Raw genomic sequence first — 14519 nt, 5'->3', positions numbered from 1 at the left:
CAACCATCACTGTCAATTAGAAACACATCTGTCCATGATGCTCTGGCCATGGCTAGGAACATGTATCCCTGTTGGCATTTGTGATCTCTGTGTGGGAGGGCACACTCCAGCCATGTCCACAGTACAGCTGAATGTTCTAGATGGTCTAACAGACTCTCACATTCTTGCTTTATTGGCTTCCTTTTTTATATTTTGTTTCATACAGCTGTAGTTCAGCCTTTCAAATGGTAATGAACTATGGTGTTTTGAGAGCTCCTTAAACTGTCTTTCCCCAGGCCTGAAAGATGAACATTGTTTATCATCATGACTAATGGAAATGCCAGACTTTTTCAGTAGAGATTGGTAAAGTACTTTTGGCTTTTGATTTCTTTAGCCACAGAAGCAGAAATTGTGTTGCACATAATGTCATTGCCAGTGGCTGATACACAGTTGTTCCTGTTCCTGCAAGCCTGAAAACGTTGCAGATAGAAAATTTTTCCATCTGTGCAGAACTGAGTAAAGACTTCTCTGTCAGTCTCAAGAAATTTATCCATCAGCAGAGCCAGGAAAGAAAGAAATGAGAGAATGCAAGAGCTAAAAGTCAATTAGAACAAGGACATGTTTCTCTCAACTCTGCTTCATGGCACCTGATTTAAGTACTGGTGTTTAGCTTTCATCTTTATTTAGTACTATTGTCTGCACAGTTTTCAAACCTAAAATTTCATTATATTATATATTCCAGGAATATCTAATTCTTCTATTTTACAGGAAAATCTAATTTTTCTGTGCATTCTGAAACACCAGTAATAGTTTCCATTTCCATCAAGGAGCGCTGCATGTGCATGTGATGCACAGCTGTTGAATAGTATCTAACAGCTGTGTTAAAAGGCAGAAATTCAGATAGAATGTCAGAATGCAATAACATGGTTGGAATTAAATCAAGACTTTCAAAAGGAGGCATATGATCTTTTAACTATCAGTTATTCAACCCTTGATTTTGGATCATGTTGTGGCAAATCAATATCCACTGCATCCCTTATGAAAGAACGCATTCAGTCCTAAAAGAGAGACATTACCTCATAGCATCTTCAAAAACGCTAATTACCCTTTTATGAAAACATTAAATATAGGGAAGATGCACTTTAGATACAGTTATGACAAAGTGAGTATTACCTTTTTATTAGGCAAGTATTTTCAAAAAACAAGACATCTCTCCAGAAGCCTTCTAAGCCCTATTTGAGTCACAAATACTGAATAGCAAGTGACCATGGAAACATTCTTATTTTATTCATTCTTATTTTCCCTCTTTTGATGCTTATCTCATTTTATGTTTGGAGATGACAACCAGACACTTGCATGGAGTACAAAGCCAATTCTTTAAATCACCATCATGAGACAGTCTCTATGTCATGTTGATAGCTGTGTTCTAAAGTCTGTTTGGTTCTTTTTTCCCGAGTGTAGATTACCAGAACTGTAGACAGAGCTGAGTCTGTGACACTGACAGGTCCATAGTCCTTCCCTATATCCCTCTTGTTCTTTTGCACAGCCATATTACAGAAGTGGTTCACAATCATCTCATTTTCAAAAGCTCCAGAGGAAAAATACAATTTTTAATGGATTAATTTCTGCCTCTCACTATTAATTTCGTTCTTCAGTTTACAAAATCACCCCATTTTCCTTGAAAAGTGCTCTAGTAAAGATCCTTCTTGATGATGCCTCCTTTTTGTTGTATTAAAAGAAGTCATTCTTTCAGCCATTGTAATCAGTTTTTCTTTTGTCAGTTCTTCCATAGAAAGATACATACATAAAAGTAAAAAAAAAAATCATGTAATAGTTCTTTATCAATATGACTGTTAGCTTTAAAGCACATTGTTTTGCAAATGTTCCAACTATTTTTAGAAGTAATAAAATATTGTAAATACTGTCATATGTACATGAAATAGTTACTGTTTGTAGTTTCATTATTTCACCTTCACCTGAGAAAAATGTGCCTTTTATGAGCCTAATCATCTGGGTTCCTCATTATATAGCCCCATTTTTATGGGGCTGTAAAATTATTTTTGGGTAATTTCTGACATTAAACACTAATGTTTGTGTCTGCCATTTGTTTACAGTAATAAAAGCTGCATTGTGTTTACACCAAACTGGAATTTATATTTAAGTGGTTCACTCTTCACAGTCTTTATATGCACAAAATGCTCTGAGTGAGTTTAAAACTAACCCAGATGCAATTTTCCAGCCTGTAGCTCGGTTACACGCCTGAAACACGCCTAGATATTCCATAGTGGCATATGGGAATGTAGCCAACTGTTGTTCTCTTCCACATTATCCACAGTAAACATGTTTTAGACTTAGCTTCATTAACTGATACTTCACTTGGCTTTGTGCTTGAAAAACATTTGTATGATGATGCATTACAGTTTCTTGATGTAGAAAATTAATTGCATACTGAAAAATTAGTCATCTGATGAACCATAAAGGATTTTTCCTCACCAAGGACACAGCTTGTTCTCATGCTATGCTACGCGGAATGGACTGCAAACATAACATCTACCTGTGAATGTGCTAGGTGCAGGAGTGGAAAGCTGAGATAAGGACTCCTATTGAGGCAGTAAAATATTCTTCTTTAGTTTCGAAGGCTGAGGTTGGCTACCGAGAATCCAACAGCTGACTGCAGTCGTCTCCAAGCAGGGAGTGTACTGGTGGGAGAAGCAGGAAGTTTGCTTCAAGTCGTTACGTCGTTTCTTCAGGCTAAGCCAACAGATTTAGCAGCAGCAGGGACTCCAGAGCACCCAGAGCTGTAACCTGAATTCTGAGGACATCTAGTGGTGAGAGCCCACGGCAGGGACTGGGTCTTGGTCCCAGCTGGGGACCACTTGCAAATCTGTCTTTCACCTGAAATTTACTGCAAAATCAAATACAGTAAAAACAATTGGTTGAATTTACTGAAAGAGTAATATTCTTCAGCTCAAGGGATCGTGAATTCAACAGTGACAGTCTTAAATATAGAGAAGTTTTGAGACTATCAAAATCATAAACTTGTTAATGAATGTTGGACTTTTTCTATTTGCCTTCTGTTTTCAGGACTTTCAGAGTTCAAGTATGTTGACCTCTTCTTTGCATCAATAGGGAAAAAAGTATATTTTTGTTGCTAAAAGGCTGCTTTCTTAGGTTAATTAATTAATTTAGAAGTTAGAACTCTAAGATAAGAACCTGGTATCCCAAGATACCAAAGAAATATGCAAGATTTGTTAATGCTAAGAAATTGTAATCCTAGCACTGCTAATCATTCAGAGACTTCTAGGAAGGCCTACCTGCTTCTCTGAGGTTTGGGTTTTCAGCTTCCGAAGTGGAACTGTTGGTGTTGCCTCACCTTTTTGAGAGAGAGCAAGAATCAATTACCTGCAATTCAAAAAGGACTTTGGTCAAGTCATGAGATACGTATTACATGCTGAGCATTGTTACTGACTGTTGCATGATGGCGTGTTTTTCAGTGAGCCCTTGATCTCATACTTCCTCCTGAGGAGAGGCAGGCATCATGAAACAGAGATTCATTTCATCAGTCCCAATTATTTTGCAGCTTGCTCTGACTACACTAGGTCTACCTGGTAAGTACAACACTTCCTGAAACACTTGTTTTTTTCCTTAAGACACTTTCTTTAGAAAAGTCTGAGGCTTTACCCCATCTATCCTGACCAACACTGGAGCATGTACCTCTTTAAATTGCTTTCTTCTGAAGTTTGTTATGGCAACTTTGAAAATGGCTGGAGTTGTCTTTTCTTTTTACGTGATTAATTTAAGGATTGTTTGGTGGCAATGCTGAAACACTATATTCACTTTATACCTGTCACCTTCTTGGGATTTTGCATATGAATAGTTATTCTATTTGAGATAATTACATGGAACTTTAATGAAATAAAGATAAGCTTAGGTTAAAACATCACACGCTTGTTGTTTTAAAATGAATGTGAATGCGTGGTCTGTATTCTTGGTGTATGTTAATAAGAAGCAGTCTTAACAGGAAATATTCTTAAATGTGTTTGGATTAACAGGGAATGTTTGAACAATGAATGAATACATTCAGTTTGCCAGTACCCAAAAAATTCTATCTAGCCCATTGATTTCCTTCTTTTTATAATTTTCTCACCTATAATTTACCTCAAATATGCACAAAGAATGGTATTTTAGTTCTGTTGCAAAGTTGAAATTTAATCTTGAAATAATCTGAAGATACAAAATTTTAATGTTTATGGAGACAAATCCTAAAGGTCATATATTTATTTCCCATCTTTGTCGTTTAATTTTGAGATAAATATACCATTTTGAGTTTAGGTAAATAATAAATGTTCTTGTTAAAAAGCAAAATCATTCTACTAGCTGTTTTAGAAATTTGATGTAAAGTGTATTTACCTTTTTGAGAATATTGATCCTTTTCCCAGGCAGAGTTATTTGCTTAATTCAGTCCACAGTTTTGTGTCATTTTATTGTCTTCAAAAAAGGAATACTAGGTTGACTTTTATCATTCAACAATAGCATCCAAAATCGTTGGCAACTTCTAATTGAACTAGTTGGATTTTTGCACTTCTGTAGGTCAATCATACCCTGGAAAACCTCAGATAATAAGATGTCGTTCTCTAGAAAAGGAAACCTTTTCATGTTGGTGGAAGCCTGGCTCAGACGGAGGACTCCCTAACAATTACACCCTGTTCTACAGCAAGGACAGGTAACAAGTGGTGCATGTGTACTCTGTAAGTGATCAGGTGAGGGTTTTGTCAGACCAAGAGAATGACAACATTCATTTGTAAAGTTGTTTTTATGAATTCATTTTAATCTTAGATAGACAACAGGGGCTGCATAAAATCCATGGCTTCTCTTGTTGGAAGAAAACATGACTACTAAAAGCCCCGAATCTTCAGCCTGTCCGTCCTGAAACTCATCTACCAAAAATCACACTTGTCTGAAGATGTGCTGGAAACAAAGGCATGGTTGCCCATCTTTTTGGGAAGCACAAGCTTTCAGCTGAATGGGGTCCCCCCTGAGCACTGAAGCATAAGGGCACTACAGGGCAGCAGATCTCCCATCACCCCAACCATGGAGCAGGGCAGGAGGGGGGCAGCCCATCCCTGGGCATTGGTCACCTCCTTGGGGACAGGGACAGGCTGAGGCCACACTGGGCTGGGACATCAGCTCATGGGTTGGGCTCAGGGGGCTGTGACTGGGAAAGGCAGGACTGTGTGGAGCTGGAGACCAGCTAAACTGGGGACCTGGCTCCCTGGTCCCCATGGAGGGGCTGGGCAGGGTCAGTGAGGGCTGCTGCAGCCCTGCCAAGGAGCTTGTCCATTACCGTGCACACTAAAACCCCCTCCGGACTATGGTAATTTTTTTCTCCTGTTGGTTTTGTGGTCAGTGGTTCCCAGAATGCCATGAAATTAGACGTGGGTGTAACATCTCAAAAATTAATATTTTGGTAATTATCACTCCCTCATCCTGCTGAGGAATGAAGTGTATATGTTTGGCAACTTTACTTAACCTGTCCATCTTTGTTTAACTTTGTACTTTCTTCCTGAAAACAGTCTTTGAACAGGGACAAGCAAGCAGGGAGGTTTAGAGACTAAGTTTTTTTATAAATCCAGGGAGATTAAGAATAGGTAAGATAAAGCCTCAGAAATCACTGCAACATTTAAACATTCCAAATCATTGAGCAGAAAGAAATGCAGTCTTTAATGGAGTTACCACACACAACAATAATTTGGGAACTTCTTTTTATGAAAGCCTAGATGTTTCAGTCTTCATCAAAAAGCTTAATGAACATTTTAATTCACTGCCCAGAGCCATTTTGCTTAGGGAAGGATAGGAGTGTTTATCCATTTATTAAATTTGCTGAAACCAGGCTCTGACAAGCATTTTAGACCTGGGCCACAATTACCTTTCTAGGAGGCTGTACTCGTGTGTCCATCAGTCTCATCTCTCAGGGCATGGTGATAGGACAAGAGGAAACAGCCACAAACTGCACTAGAGGAGGTTCAGGTTGTACCTCAGGAAGAATTTATTCACTGAAGGGAGGGGTAGGCATTGGATGGAATGGGCTACCCAGGGAGGTGGGCTGTCACCATTTCTGGAGGTGTTCAAGAAATGACTGGACATTGCACTTGGTGCTTTGGTCTGGTTGACAAGGTGGTCAAAGCTTGACTTGACAAGCTTAGAGGTCTTTTCCAACCTAAATGATTCTCCGACCTTGCTGAAAACAAACTAACCAATAAATGAGCTCTTTGCCATAGGGCCCGTAAATTTAATTTCTCAGGGTGATATGCAAAGATATTTAGCAACTTGTCTAATTGAAGTAAATATTTTCCATTTCCCTCTTACGTGCTTATAAATATTGTTAAAATTTCTTTGTTTTGTCTGTGGAAATTTCTGTTTCTGTTATTTTGTTGATTTATTCCTATGTATAAACAAAGGAGAGAAAGGATTTATCAAACCAACTGCAGTAAAAATGTAAATGAAGCATTTATGGTAATGTCATTGATATGTTTCATATGTACATATGAAACATATGTACCAAATGTTTCCCAGAGATGGGATTATAGATATATATATAATATTAAAGTATAATAAATATATATGTTTAAATTTATTTAAATTTCTGGTTATTCTATATCTATATAAATTATATATGTGATTTTTTTATATATAACACACAAACATTTCAGATTTTTCTGCTGAATCTAGTCCGTTGCTAGAATATTATCTGCTTTGCTTCATTTCCTAAATTTTTCAATAATTTTGTTTCAGTGAAGAAAAAATCTATGAATGTCCAGACTACCTAACATCAGGTCCAAATTCCTGCTACTTTGATAAAAACCACACTAATCCCTGGACAACATATATTATCACCGTAATGGCAACAAATGAAATTGGAAGTAACAGCTCAGATCCTCAGCATGTGGATGTAACTTCCATAGGTAAAATCAAAGACTGAAATGGAAAACAAACTAGTTGGAGATGTGTGCAGTTTTTTATCCCAGAATAGGTAGTGGTGAAAGATTTTTTTCCTCATGATGTACAACTTCCTATTGAGAAGTGTTTATTTACAGATAACCTAAAATATGCATGTTAAATGTATGTGAAAACTGCATTTTAATTCTAAGTTAAGTAACTACATACTTGATTGTAGGAATTTCATGTATGAATATGTAAAAATTTTAACTTGAGCTGAAAAATTTGCTTCACTTTCTAGTAGTCTGCAGTATTTTAATTAGACTCAATGTAGATTACAAAATTTTCAAATTAGGTTAAACTACCAAATACTTCAAATGTAAAAATCTTTTTAACTGCTAGCATTGCAGTCTTGAAAGGGTAAAAATAATTTCCTGAGCATTATGCAGGCTTTTTGTAGAACTTTATATTCCTGACTTCAATCTTGTTTCCGCACACATATAATATATCATTTTAATTATAATATACTTAGTTTTTCTGGCTATGAAAGAGCTGACATTCTAGTTTTCCAGGAGTGGCCTTATAAAATTATGATTTATATTTCCCTAGCCTGACAAATTCAGAATAAAGTTTAAGATTTGATGATACTGTTGGAAATCAGGAGGTAGTTAAACTTATTGAGGAAAAAGGAAAAATGAAAGGCTTCTTTATTATTATTTACAGTGCTGAAATATCTGAAAATAATATGATGACATACAAAATATAAAGGAGGTGGTTTTTTTTCTGAGAGAAAATTAAATAGCACACTTTTCATTCATTTATACAGTTCAGCCAGATGCTCCTGTGAACCTCTCTCTAGAAACAAACACATATGCTAACCTGTCATACCTTTGGGCAAAATGGTCTCCACCCCCATTAGCTGATGCCAGCTCTAATTCTCATATGTATCACTATGAGTTACGACTAAAGCCTGAGGAAAAGGAAGAGTGGCAGGTAAGGAAAGAATATATTTATTTTATAAGTGATCTGTTCATTACTATAAATTCTCTATTCAAGTGAATTCTCTTGTCTCAGTTTAATTGGTCCTATAAAAATGTAAGAATAGAAAAATTATTGCAACCAGATCTGATTAAATAAGGAAAATTACTGGAGTGGTGAAAAAAAAAAAATCACTGGTCTGTGAAATTCAATATATTTACATAATCATCCTAATATTATGTATGACAAAACCCAGTTTTCATCATCCTCTTCAACATGATCATTTGGAGGCAACCTGCCCCTCAGAAATTCTGTTGTGGCCCGCTCACGTTTAACCATTCCATTGACATTCCCCACCTGTTGCCAAATTTGTAGGAATCAGCTTCAGCAGTGGTACAGCTGAGTTTTCAGGATAAAATGTCATTCTTAAACTTATAGTCATGTGTCCTAAATGCTGCTTAGCTTGTTGCTGCTTAATGATGGAGAATGCTATGCATTTTGAAATAGTTCTGAGGAGAAATTAGAAGAGTCTGAGAAAGTTACTTAAAGCCACTGAGAAGTATTTCAGTGGAGATTTATATGTGGGCTGGACTACTTGTAATGCTCTTTGCATTATGGATCTGATGGCATATTAGGAAGTCTACAGTTTAATATTTTCTTGAATATCAGAATCAGCAGTGATTTTTTTCTGCTAAATCATACTTTTGCTTCTTGGTAATTGATATCTTATAAATTGCCAACTTGAATCCCTGACCTTCAGAAGTCAGTACCTCGTGCCTGTTCCTTTATGGTTTATTCGTCGAAGTGGTCCAATTCTTTATTATTTTCCCAGTCCATTTTCTTTTACAGACAATATCTGTAGGAATGCAGACGCACTATGAGGTGAGCAGCCTGAAAGCTGGGGTGAAGTACGTTGTTCAGGTGCGTTGCATGCTAGACCTCGGAGAATGGAGCGAGTGGAGCTCAGAGAGAAGCATTCAGATCCCCAAAGGTGAGTGGATGATTGCTGCTCTGTAAATTGCTTTTAAAGTGTGGCAGGTTCAATGCTGTGAAGGTGCTTAAATGACAATCCCGAAAACCTGGCCTCTCTCATGGGTACTTTGTAGTGCTCAGTGCATTTTACCATACTTCCTGTGTAATTGCTTTGTTAATCTTGTTGTTGTGGTCAGGACCCTCTGCTGAAACTAGCTATGATGAAAAAGGTGGGATTTACTAGGAAGTCACTTCTGATACAGACATGCCTAAATAATTTATTGTCCCTATCCCTTTATTTAAAAACCATGTTGATTTTATCTGTAGCTATAAATATCAGGTAATGTTTTTTGTATAAGAGCCCGGACAGAAAGCCCTGATGGTCCTTACAGATATTATCACATGGAAGTCACTATCTGTGTTTTACTGAATTTGAGTAGACACATTAAACATGTATGACATCATATCTTGTTGCAAGACACCTTAACCTCAAAACTTCTTCAGTTAGTAGTTGTATTATTCACTATTTGGCATGGATATTGTTGAAGTACTGTTAATAGAAAAATATTTTTTAAATGTCCCATTTTCATATCAGCCTTAGGCAATTATAAATTTGAAACATCAATCTCTCTTCTGTACATAGTAGAAAATATATATTATTGATGTAATAGGAATATTTTTGCCACAAATACACAACTGTAAAAGTTTTAATCACCTCAGGGTTTTGATGAGCATCATCCTATTCAAAATTCAAGCATTTTTCTCTGCCCAGTTCTTAAGTGCTGTTCTTGAAACTATAAAAACTTGCTCAGGAGCAATCATGCAAGTAGCCTGAGTACTGAACATAAAAACATTACAGTGAAATATGAGACGTGCCTCTTTGTATATTTGAGTACTTCAGAAGAAAATTACTGGCAAGAATGCCAACAAATAGACATACATTTACATTCTTCCTTTTTACCTAAAATCAAAAAAGAAAATTACAGCATTCCTTTTAAACAAACAGAATAATCTTTAAACACATCTTTTGGAAAAAATATTTGTTTTGTATGTAGTGGTTTAAGCCCAGCTGGCAACAAACCATCACACAGCTGCCCACTTATATATCACCATGGTGGAATGAAGGGAAGAATCAAAGGTAAAATCTGTGGGTTGGGATAAGAACAGTTCAATCATTAAGACAAAGTAAAATGTAATAATAATAATAATAATAATTGTAGATGATGATGATGATGATGATGGTGATAAAAAAGGGAGAAAAAATTCTGGACAATATATTTTCTCACCCAATGCTGATAAATGCCAGCTGCATTTCTGAATCCTGATGAGCACTGGTTCTGGGTAACTCCCAAATTTGTATGCTGTAGGTGATGTTCTGGGGAACAGGTGACCTTTGTCAGGTCACTTATCTATCTGTAGTCACTCCCAACATTTTTTTTCTATTTTGTAGCTCTTCACTGATGGTGCAGGAGACACAAAAAAGTGCCCTTGGTTTAGGATAGACATGACTTAGTGACAAAATATCCCTTTATTATGAAAATTATTCTCATACTGTATCCAAACCACAGCACTATATGAGTTACTGAGGAGAAATTATGCTAGCTGAAACCAGAACACCATAGAAAATAGATTGGATAGTAGAGTGTATTTTAAATAACTCTGTAGAGCCTGCTATGACTGTATTTCAACATTCCTTATTAGATTTTGGGGCGGAAGAAAGGCACAGGCAGAAAACTAAAACTGTTCTTCAGTGCAGCTGCAGTGAGAGAGAATTCTGAATCCAGGTGAAAGTAGCAAGTTGTTGCCCTAAGAACAAATGGTACCTCCTTTCCTGTGCTACTACGAAGCAAGTTTTTCTTTTTCCCTGTTCCTGTTTTTCTGTTTTCCTGTTTTTCTATTTTCCTGTTCTCTGTTTGACTTTATTTTGCAAATTCAAGGTGGACCTAATGGATTAAACTTGCTAATTAGTTCATTTCTTTATCTCTTACAGAAAGGTTACCTCCCGAAAAGCCTATAATAATAAAGTGCCGTTCTCCTGAAAAAGAAACATTTACTTGTTGGTGGAAACCTGCTTCAGCTGGAGGACTCTTGACCAAACACACTTTGCTTTACAGCAAAGAGGGGTAATAAGTGCTGTGTAGTTATTCAGTGTTATGTTGGAAGGACCTGGAAAATCAGTCCTCATTGGTTTCTTATTTTGGGAGATGCCATTTTCTGTAGTCCATAGTTTTGTCCATGTTATGGCATCACAGTAAAGCAGCAAGTCTAAGACTGAAATATTAAATCTTGGTCTCTTTATAATGGCAGGTACACAATTACCGTGAATTCTGTCTTTTCGTTGCTCATCAACAGCGTGTTAGTGAACAGTGCAACTGCACAGTCCTAAAACTCTTCAACTACGCAGTCTTAGAAATGAAACTTTCCAAAATTAGCAGATACTAAAATTTTTATCTTATGATAAGGCTTGTTTTGCACTAGCATTCATAAGGCATGAATGTTTCCTAGTTTCTGTAGTAATCTTTCCTTGGAACTCCGATAAAGTGATAAACATTCATTTTAAAGAAAGAGTCAATAAGTCTTGTGAAATTTTTTTGGTCCTTTTTAGTTCACCTAGAACTGCTCTACTTTGCAATTACCTAAATAGATGCTAAACTCTGTAACTGTCAGCTGAGAGCCCACTCTTAATGTAAAAAGACAGATACTGGTCCAGCCAGGTATGGCGGAGTAAGAGGTCCACATCCACAGCTTTTTCTTCTGTTACTGTACATCTAGGAAGAGCATGAAAACAAAGACTTAGTAGTAAAATTTCTCTCCTACCCCTCCTCTGACTTTGGGAAGCTTGGGTATGGATGTGAAGGAGAGTACAAAGTAAATTTCTTTTTTTTTAATGGTCAAGAGATGAAAGACCAAATAAATTCTCAAAGCATATTAGTGTAATATGCAGAATTCCTGTAAGTGTGAGATGAACATTGGAAATACATAATTTTTAATAGATAGGTTAGAAGACTTCAGCAATCACTTCTACTCAGTCTCTGAAATGTGCAAGGGCTCTGGGCCGTGCAGTGAACAGTGGCTTTCAGAGAATGAAGAGCTGTGCTGTACTAGCCCACAGCTGCATCTGCAATAGCCTAAATGCTTCAGGCTTTCTGGTGTTTACTTCGTGGGGAAAACGCTTAGCACAGTCTCTGAGACTGTCCAATGGCTCTTTAGTCTGGAAGCAGTTTTCTGATTTTCTTCACATTGCCAGGTGTGAAAAGTCAGATCCAGCCCTAAATAATGCTGAAGTACAAGTAACCAAAATCAGGTGTTGCAGTCTGTGTAACCTAATCACTGGGATTCTTTCATTTCAGAGAAGAAAAAGTTTATGAATGTCCAGATTACAAAACTGCAGGCCCCAATTCGTGCTACTTCGATAAAAAGCACACCTCTTTCTGGACCATATACAATATTACTGTGAGGGCAACTAATGAAATGGGAAGTAATGTCTCTGATCCTCATTATGTGGATGTGACTTACATAGGTAAGAGTTAAAAAGTAGTTTCTGTGCAACCAAATTATTCAGAATCATGGGTTTTGACACAAGAATTTTAATTCCAGCTCTCCTTGTATGTAGTATTATATTCAAGTTTAAAACGTATACAAATAAGATATTCCTTCATGTAATAACAAATCAATATTCATCCCTTTACCATCCTATTTTCTGAAGAAGCCAAAAATGCTAAAAGCTTTAAAATTATGTTCAGATGAATATTTATTGGTTTTCCATATTTCTTGTAGTCAAACCATAAGAAACATCGTCCATCTAAAATCTTTTTTCCACGGTATAAGCAACAGAAATCAATTTGATCTTTTAACTAATAATATTTAAATCTGATTACCCAGAATAGTTTCCAGACCCAAGAGAAGCTGCATTAGTGCTTTTTATAGCAATATACTGACAGTCTTTTTATAAGACTTTTTCTACAGAGTGACTGTGGACAAGTAATTATGGTTTTATCTAAGGGAAAGGAACATTATCCTTGATAACCATTTTGTTGTCAAGGATCTGGCTGCCAGGAGTCTGGCAACTGGAAAAAGGCTATTGGAGAAATGGCTTTATACTTTACTTCAGTGCAATGACCCAGTGAATCTTTGATCAGACAGTGGTAAAATATATGCACAATATGCAGAAGCTCTACCTCTTAACTGAGGGAGATGCAAGTCTGACTCCTTTGTTCTGTTTTGGTTTATTTTTGAAATACAGACAGAGCTTTAATGTGCTGTTTTGGTTTACTTTTCAGTATCCTTACTTAGAAGTGTAGGTGTTATGTGGCTGTGTTTTCTGAATGTAAAAGATGGAGGAAACAAGTTTCATTAGCTGCATCCATGTTTTCAGTGTTCCTTTAATAAGATTATAGTAGAACACAACTTTCAAAACATAACATCAAATATGTTAACTTCAAAATACATTTGTGGGGAAAAGTAACCATAAATGGAAATGAAGGAAAAAATGTTTATTATGAGAAATACTTAAGGCAAATCTCAACATGAGTTTAATATACTTACTACTACTTACTACTATTCGGGGGGGGGGTTTAAAATTCCTAAATCCATACTTAATTTATCTGAAAACTCTTGATTTCTATATTCCAGTAGCAGTTCTAAATTACCAGACCCAGTGGAGGTGGCAACTATTCACTCACATCATTTTATATTTCTACCTAAGCTGCAAGGAAGAAAGTCACTTAGATTCTTATTGACAGTTCTTTTATTTCAACAGTACAGCCAGATCCTCCTGTGAATATAACCCTGGAATTAAAAAAGTCAATAAAGAGAAAACCGTATCTGGTCCTGACGTGGTCTCCACCCCCACAGGCTGATGTCAGATCTGGATGGCTTACCCTTGAATATGAATTGCGACTAAAGCCTGAAGAAGGAGAGGAATGGGAGGTAAAGATGTTACAAGTTTTTGCTAGATAATATTTTCTGACCAGCTAGATTTTGTCAGCCAGGTCCCATGCCTGAATGTAATGAAGCAGACACTCTAAATAGTTCATAATTTTTTCAAAAGTGCTTGTGTGACCTGTGATTTCCTGCTAGTATCTCAGATGCTGCTGTTCAATAGCAGGTGCTTAAGTATTTGTTTTTAATTTTGGTCATTATTTATTAATCATATTGGCATTGTAGTTTAAATTGTTCCTTCTCATTTAGTCATGTTTCTTTCATGATAATTTGTTCTTAATCACAGGTACTTCTTAGATAACAGAAAGCCTCCATGGCATTACGTAAATAATTTAAATTTATATAAATAACCCTTAGATAGTAACTATAGTGGCCACACAACAATAATAATTTTTTATGGATGTACAACTTAAACAGCTGAGTGGTAAATTAAAGACTCCAGCTATTGGTATTTGACTCCATGCCCTTCTTGTCTGCAAAACTTCCAAACCACCTCTGTATCTCCTCCTGCCTTCCCCCTCCCACTGCACTTTCCTCTGGCCATTGCAAGACCTACTTTTTATTACCCTGTGCTTTTCCACAACTCCACATTCCCTCTTCCTCTCTGCATTTTCTTTCTCCATCTCTGTTTTCTTCCTCCCTCATTAATCTCTGCCTCCTCCTCTTCCTGTCACCATTGCAGTTCCTACCATTACCACAGCTCCTCACCTATT

The 14519-nt window shown here is 36.6% G+C and overlaps 1 protein-coding gene across 17 annotated transcripts in view; it reads left to right on the top strand.

Annotated features, from left to right (window-relative positions):
• PRLR (prolactin receptor) overlaps positions 1–14519 on the top strand; it is a 152458-nt gene that overhangs the window by 126585 nt on the left and 11354 nt on the right. For 16 of the 17 annotated variants that reach the window (XM_074533300.1, XM_026794595.2, XM_074533301.1 and 13 more), the window contains 8 exons: positions 3474–3587; positions 4570–4702; positions 6772–6941; positions 7742–7908; positions 8743–8884; positions 10856–10988; positions 12216–12385; positions 13625–13794. In XM_074533300.1, coding sequence (XP_074389401.1) covers positions 3518–3587; positions 4570–4702; positions 6772–6941; positions 7742–7908; positions 8743–8884; positions 10856–10988; positions 12216–12385; positions 13625–13794 — 1155 coding nt within the window. In that variant the 5' untranslated portion in view covers positions 3474–3517. Of the gene's footprint in view, positions 1–3473; positions 3588–4547; positions 4703–6771; positions 6942–7741; positions 7909–8742; positions 8885–10855; positions 10989–12215; positions 12386–13624; positions 13795–14519 lie in introns of all 17 variants that reach the window. The other variant, XM_074533309.1, reaches the window with a different exon arrangement.

Source organism: Zonotrichia albicollis, chromosome Z, assembly GCF_047830755.1.
Source record: "Zonotrichia albicollis isolate bZonAlb1 chromosome Z, bZonAlb1.hap1, whole genome shotgun sequence".
Classification (NCBI taxonomy): Eukaryota; Metazoa; Chordata; class Aves; order Passeriformes; family Passerellidae; genus Zonotrichia; species Zonotrichia albicollis.
Note: the sequence above shows the minus strand (reverse complement) of the source record. Positions and strands in the feature narration are given on the sequence as shown.